Here is a 7595-nt window from a genome sequence, read left to right as displayed (position 1 = left end):
AAGACGCAACATATATATATATATATATATATATATATATATATATATATATATATATATATATATATATATATATATATATTGGTAGCAGTCTTTCCTGTAGACATATATTATTAAATATGACCGAAAAAGTAAGATTAATAATTCTAACACGAATTTTCTCAATCTTTCGTACATTTCTTTTCACTGTTGCACAACTATATTCTACCCACCTCAAGACTCCGCTCCAATATAGAAGCATCAAGAAATATGGACCAATAGGCTTTCTACAATCACTTGTATTCAATACCCATTGTTTCGTGTTCTGTCTTGTGTTGATGAAATTAATACCTTATTAAATACCACCTCACCCCATCCACCTCACTCAAATGTAGATATAAACAAAATCGGAGATGTGTAAGTTCTATTCAGTTGTGTATGTGTTAACTAAAGTCTTTGAAAATGTAATAAGTTTTACGAAACGCGCTCAAGTGTCGCGTCAGACTAGAAATAAAAATGAATTTTGGAGAATTGATTTTTGAATTACCACCAACAGTGAAAAGAAATGTACGAAAGATTGAGAAAATTCGTGTTAGAATTATTAATCTTACTTTTTCGGTCATATTTAATAATATATATATATATATATATATATATATATATATATATATATATATATATATATGTATATATATATATATATATATATATATATATATATATATATATATGTCGTACCTAGTAGCCAGAACGTCCTTCTCAGCCTACTATGCAAGGCCCAATTTGCCTAATAAGCCAAGTTTTCATGAATTAATTGTTTTTCGGCAACCTAACCTACCTAACCTAACCTAACCTAACCTAACTTTTTCGGCTACCTAACCTAACCTAACCTATAAAGATAGGTTAGGTTAGGTTAGGTAGGGTTGGTTAGGTTCGGTCATATATCTACGTTAATTTTAACTCCAATAAAAAAAAATTGACCTCATACATATATATATATATATATATATATATATATATATATATATATATATATATATATATATATATATATGTGTGTGTGTGTGTGTGTGTGTGTGTGTGTGTGTGTGTGTGTGTGTGTGTGTGTGTGTATTTACGTGTCAAAACTGCCACCCCACCTCCTCGTGAGGTTCTAATAATTAAAGAGGTGTGACGAAACTATGTAAAAGTGCCAACTTATTGACTTTGCTCATTCATTTAACACTCGTTCTAACGTGCATTCTCTCAACACACTTTCACAATGTTCAGAATAACTAACTCCTCTGAACTCTCTCTCTCGTTCAGAAGAAAAAAAAACAGAATATTGTAACACCCAACTCTAAGAAAACGATGTTTCCGTGTTCATTAAGATTCCTTCATTTTCTACCTGGAGTTCAGTGAATAATTTCACTGCCTGACCTTGACACAGTCGAGGTGAAGTGCCGTACGGTGACAGGGACGGGAACTATCAGGATAAAGCGTCAAGCCATTACGGATATGTAGCCCTGGGAAGGGCTACATATCCCAATGTATCCCAATTCCCTACAATCCTGGGAACGGGGTCAGGATAAGACTTTTGGGATGGGACGGGGCCAGGAATGGTGCCCAATTACAACACGGACGGTCGGGGATTGAACGCCGACCTGCATGAATCGAGACAGTAGCTCTACCGTCTAGTCCAAGTGGTTAACAGGCGAGAATTATAACACTGAACAACCGAGGCGATCGGTAGTTCAGTTGAAGGGAGTTTTAAGTCTTAAGGAAAGGGAAACCATCTTAAGAAGAGACAATGTTAAGGGGGAGGTAGACAATCTTAAAGGGGACAATCATCAATTTGCAAAGAATTCTAAGCTAAGGCTCTGAGTCCTAAGGCAGCGATGGCGTAGGTGTATTTATTACAAAGAGAGAGAGAGTTTAGAAGGCAATCAGAACGCTCATCAACGAGTGTATAACCAAATATTGATGTATTCTAACTGAAACTCTGAACTCCTGTGTGTTTTAATAATGACCAAAAACTACCCCTAAATGCTGGTCTGTGTATATATATGAGTTAGGCATTGTATGTACTAGCTCTATCTATAAAGCCAACAAACTTTGTAAAATCTCTTTATGTATGTACCTTACCTAAATAAAAATTATTATTATTATATTATATAGTTTTAGGACACCCTTTTTATGCTGGTCTCTGTATATACAGTATATATATATATATATATATATATATATATATATATATATATATATATATATATATATATATATATATTCATATATGTTATTTTAGGAGACCAAGTTTCTGTGTATGTGTGTTTCCAAGAACTCAGCCCAAAGCTACTTTTAATGAGTGTCTTCCAGGTTTGGCTTACCTGGAAGCAAACACAGTTAAGGAAGTTGGAAGATAACCGAAGCAAATGGGCGAATTCACAATACACAAGGCAGCGTCTGGGATGCTCTCAGACGTAGGTTCGAATCCTCGTCACGGCCCTGGTGGATTTGTTCAAACAAGCGAAGTTTAAGGGTAAAGAATGCCACTAAAGAAGACGCGAATAGCAATTCAGTAATTACCAAAGGAAGGACAAATGGTCATTGCGTCAATTAAAATGTAACATTGAAGAGCATTCTCGGAAATATGGCTGAAATCAGATTCCTGTAACTGACGCACGCGATCTTCACGACACGCGATCTTCGCGACACAAGATCTTCGCGGCACAAGATCTTCAGGGCACAAGATCTTCAGGGCACAAGATCTTCAGGGCACAAGATCTTCAGGGCACAAGATCTTCGCGGCACAAGATCTTCGCAGCACAAGATCTTCGCGGCACAAGATCTTCGCGGCACAAGATCTTCGCGGTACAAGATCTTCGCGGCACAAGATCTTCGCGGCACAAGATCTTCGCGGCACAAAATCTTCGCGGCACAAGATCTTCGCGACACAAGATCTTCACGGCACGCGATCTTCACGGCACGCGATCTTCACCACACACGCGATCTTCACCACACGCGATCTTCACGGCACGCGATCTTCACGGCACGCGATCTTCACTAGACACGCGATCTTCACGGCACGCGATCTTCACCACACGCGATCTTCACGGCACGCGATCTTCACCACACACGAGGTCTTCACAACACTCGCGATCTTCACCAGACACGCGTTCTTCACCACACACGCGATCTTCACTACACGCGATCTGCACTACACTCGCGATCTTCACTACACTCGCGATCTTCACTACACTCGCGATCTTTACTACACTCGCGATCTTCACTACACTCGCGATCTTCACTACACTCGCGATCTTCACTACACTCGCGATCTTCACTACACTCGCGATCTTCACTACACTCGCGATCTTCACCAGACACGCGATCTTCACCACACACGCGATCTTCACTACACGCGATCTTCACTACACTCGCGATTTTCACCACACACGCGATTTTCACCACACCCGCGATCTTCACCAGACACGCGATCTTCACCAGACACGCGATCTTCACCACACCCGCGATCTTCACCAGACAGGCGATCTTCACCAGATACGCGATCTTCACCAGACACGCGATCTTCACCAGACACGCGATCTTCACCAGACACGCGATCTTCATCAGACACGCGATCTTCACCAGATACGCGATCTTCACCAGATACGCGATTTTCACCACAAGCTATCTTCGATACACGCGATCTTCACTGCATATCTTCCCATTGACAACACCCAGGCATATCGTGCGTAGAGAGGATCTTCAGTACTGCTTCCGATCTTCCCGTGTTAGTGGTTGGGCATTATTCCAATCATGGCACAATTCCCCAACTTCTATTCCAAGATGTCCTAATGTATACTCGGACACACAGAAGATACTCGGACACACAGAAAATACTCGGACACACAGAGGCTCTCGCATTCTTATTGCGAACCTATACCCGAGCTTACGACAAATATATTTGTAACTTAACCATAAGAAGCTGTCAAGTGGAATGTCTTTTGAGAAAGCAACAAGTCCTTGTTAGCAAGGCCTCATCCAGCATCCTTGTTAGCGAGGCCTCATCCAACACCCTTGTTAGCGAGGCCTCATCCAGCATCCTTGTTAGCGAGGCCTCATCCAGCATCCTTGTTAGCGAGGCCTCATCCAACACCCTTGTTAGCGAGGCCTCATCCAGCATCTTTGTTAGCGAGGCCTCATCCAGCATCCTTGTTAGCGAGGCCTCATCCAGCATCCTTGTTAGCGAGGCCTCATCCAGCATCCTTGTTAGCGAGGCCTCATCCAACACCCTTGTTAGCGAGGCCTCATCCAGCATCTTTGTTAGCGAGGCCTCATCCAGCATCCTTGTTAGCGAGGCCTCATCCAACACCCTTGTTAGCGAGGCCTCATCCAGCATCTTTGTTAGCGAGGCCTCATCCAGCACCCTTGTGAGCGAGGCCTCATCCAGCACCCTTGTTAGCGAGGCCTCATCCAGCACCCTTGTTAGCGAGGCCTCATCCAGCACCCTTGTTAGCGAGGCCTCATCCAGCACCCTTGTTAGCGAGGCCTCATCCAGCACCCTTGTTAGCGAGGCCTCATCCAGCACCCTTGTTAGCGAGGCCTCATCCAGCACCCTTGTTAGCGAGGCCTCATCCAGCACCCTTGTTAGCGAGGCCTCATCCAGCACCCTTGTTAGCGAGGCCTCATCCAGCACCCTTGTTAGCGAGGCCTCATCCAGCATCCTTGTTAGCGAGGCCTCATCCAGCACCCTTGTTAGCGAGGCCTCATCCAGCACCCTTGTTAGCGAGGCCTCATCCAGCACCCTTGTTAGCGAGGCCTCATCCAGCACCCTTGTTAGCGAGGCCTCATCCAGCATCCTTGTTAGCGAGGCCTCATCCAGCACCCTTGTTAGCGAGGCCTCATCCAGCATCCTTGTTAGCGAGGCCTCATCCAGCACCCTTGTTAGCGAGGCCTCATCCAGCACCCTTGTTAGCGAGGCCTCATCCAGCACCCTTGTTAGCGAGGCCTCATCCAGCACCCTTGTTAGCGAGGCCTCATCCAGCACCCTTGTTAGCGAGGCCTCTTATAGAACGTTAACGAGATCTTTCACAGCAAAAAAAAAATATAGTAGTTGAGAAGACACAAGTGAATGTGGGACTGATAACTCAGAAGAAGACTTAGTCAATTTTCTTCTTCTGAAGACCGAGCAAGGTGATGACTCGGTTTAGGGTCGAGTGTTGCTCCCCCTTCTCCTCGGAGGGGAGCTTCGCCCCCTTCTGCTCCCCGGAGGCCACAGAGGGGAGCTGCGCCCCCTCTATCCGTCCCAGGTCCTCCTGACCACGGCTGGGAGCATATCTCCCCTCTTTCCTCCGCGTAATGACCCTCCTCTTCCTGAGAACATACCCGGCCTCCGCCATCTTCTGCTCTCTCTCCTCCTCCTCTTCCCTCAGCTTCCTCTTCCTCAGGGCCTCTTGCTCCTTCGTGTCCTCCAACTGCCTGGCCCTCTGAACCGTCTCCCTCTTCCTCTGCACCAGTTCCTCCTTCTTCCTTTGCTCCTCAATCCTCGCCCTAAGGTTCCGCTCCTCCTCCATCGTGAGCCTGACGTCCTCAGCACACATCTCTATGGCCTGGTTGACGCAGTATAAGTACGAGGCCAAGAAAATCGACTCTATCAGCACCATTTTGATAATTTCATTGTTTGTTATATATCATTATATTTTGTTTCCTGTGTTATTTTGGGAAAAAAAATAGGTGGGAAAATAATTTGAGATGAGGGGGTTACTACCCTAGATCACCAGATGGCTGAGGTGAATGGACTTGTCACATGTATTTTATCCACTGAGCAACTGTGCTTGTTGACCCTACGTCCATGTTAGTGAGGCCTCATGCACTCATTGTCCATGTTGGTGAGGCCTCATGCACTCATTGTCCATGTTGGTGAGGCCTCATGCACTCATTGTCCATGTTAGTGAGGCCTCATGCACTCATTGTCCATGTTGGTGAGGCTTCATGCACTCATTGTCCATGTTGGTGAGGCCTAATGCACTCATTGTCCATGTTAGTGAGGCCTCATGCACTCATTGTCCATGTTGGTGAGGCCTCATGCACTCATTGTCCATGTTAGTAAGGCCTCATGCACTCATTGTCCATGTTAGTGAGGCCTCATGCACTCATTGTCCATGTTAGTGAGGCCTCATGCACTCATTGTCCATGTTAGTGAGGCTTCACCCAACCCCCATGTAAGTTATTACATAAGGGGGTTGAGTTAGGCCCTCATTAATAAATGAGAGCCTAACTTTCATTAATATTGGCTAGCGCCCCTATTAATGAGGCCTCACCCAGCACCCATATTAGCAAAGCTTCATCTAGCACCAATGTTAACTAAGAAAGTGTGTCAGTAGAACCCAGTACAAAGGGCCTTCCTCCTCCTAGCAGCTCCTATGAGCCCAATATGGTCCTCCATCTGGTCGGGCTCCTAGGGCCTTCCTCCTCCTAGCAGCTCCTAGTAGCCCAGCATGGTCGTCTTAAGTAATGTGCCCATCTCAGATTCTTCACCAGTACACTTTCTTGGTCAAATTAATCTGTTATAATAAAAATAATTGTTAAAATGGTGCTGGTAGATTGTATTGTTGTGGTCTCGTACTTGTAATGCGCCAACGAGGTCATTCGGGATGTTCAGGGAGGGAAAGAGGCTGGCAGCGGAAGAGAGGAACCTGAGCTTCAGACGATGAGGAAGGAGCTGGAGAAGACGAAGACGAAGGAGCTGGGGTAGACGAAGACGAAGGAGCTGGGGTAGACGATGAGCGAGAAGGTTCAGAGGGCTAGGGGCTGGAAGAACGCGATGGAACAAGAAAAGCTGAGCCAGAGAAACAGAGTAAAACAGAGATAAGGAAAGAAAGCAGAAGATGGCGGAGGACGGAAATGTTCTCAGGAGGAGGGAAGGGACGTGAACTACCAGGTGAAAAATCACCAAGCCATTACGACTATATAGCACTGGGAATTGGTCAAGATAAGGACTTGAGATGGGACGGGGCGAAAGGAATGGTTTCTAACCACTTGGAAGGTCGGGAAGACATTCTCCCATCCTTGGCTTGGACCTTGAGCGGAATTCAGGGCGATAGCACATATTTGGAGTTTTAAATTACTACTTTTGATACCGAAAATATGCTAATTAGTAAAAATATGCGATTGCTCATATTTTGCGCAAGTCCCCCCCCCCCCAGCAGTTTTCAAAATACGATGCCTATCGGAAACATGACTCTTGAGCGTTACTTAAGAATGAAATTCTAGCTCATTGTACACATTTGGAATTCTAAATTACGACTTTTTATACCGAAAATATCTAAATTAATGAAATCGGGAATAGGTAATATTGTGCCCAAATCCCCCTCTGCAGTTTTCAAAATACGTCGCTTATCGGAAATATAGGAGCTATATTGGAGATGTCCACTGTTACTTCCCACAAGGGGTGGAGGGAGACTACCCACCCTAAACAGGGTAATCACCTGGTTAGGTCTACGTAAGAAAACCGACCGAGTAGTTATCAGCTTCTGAGTTATCAATCCAATATTTATTTATTTATTCCGAACTATTTTTTTTTGCCACAATTATAATGATACGCTAGCACAAGCTCTGGGAGAGGCTTCGCTAAC

General features: G+C 44.7%; 1 protein-coding gene across 1 annotated transcript; it reads right to left on the bottom strand.

Moving 5' to 3' along the window:
• Positions 1–3949: 3949 nt before the first annotated feature.
• LOC138371844 (putative uncharacterized protein ENSP00000383309) lies at positions 3950–4873 on the bottom strand. The gene has a single exon (XM_069336872.1). The coding sequence runs from the start codon at positions 4871–4873 to the stop codon at positions 3950–3952; it is 924 nt and encodes a 307-aa protein (XP_069192973.1).
• Between the last annotated feature and the right edge of the window lie 2722 nt (positions 4874–7595).

This window comes from Procambarus clarkii, chromosome 37 (genome assembly GCF_040958095.1).
Source record: "Procambarus clarkii isolate CNS0578487 chromosome 37, FALCON_Pclarkii_2.0, whole genome shotgun sequence".
NCBI lineage: Eukaryota > Metazoa > Arthropoda > Malacostraca > Decapoda > Cambaridae > Procambarus > Procambarus clarkii.
This window is presented reverse-complemented; position numbering and strand designations above follow the sequence as displayed.

Coding starts and splice junctions, on each gene's coding strand:
- LOC138371844 (XM_069336872.1), bottom strand. CDS start 4,873: ATGCTGGATGAGGCCTCGCTAACAAGGGTGCTGGATGAGGCCTCGCTA.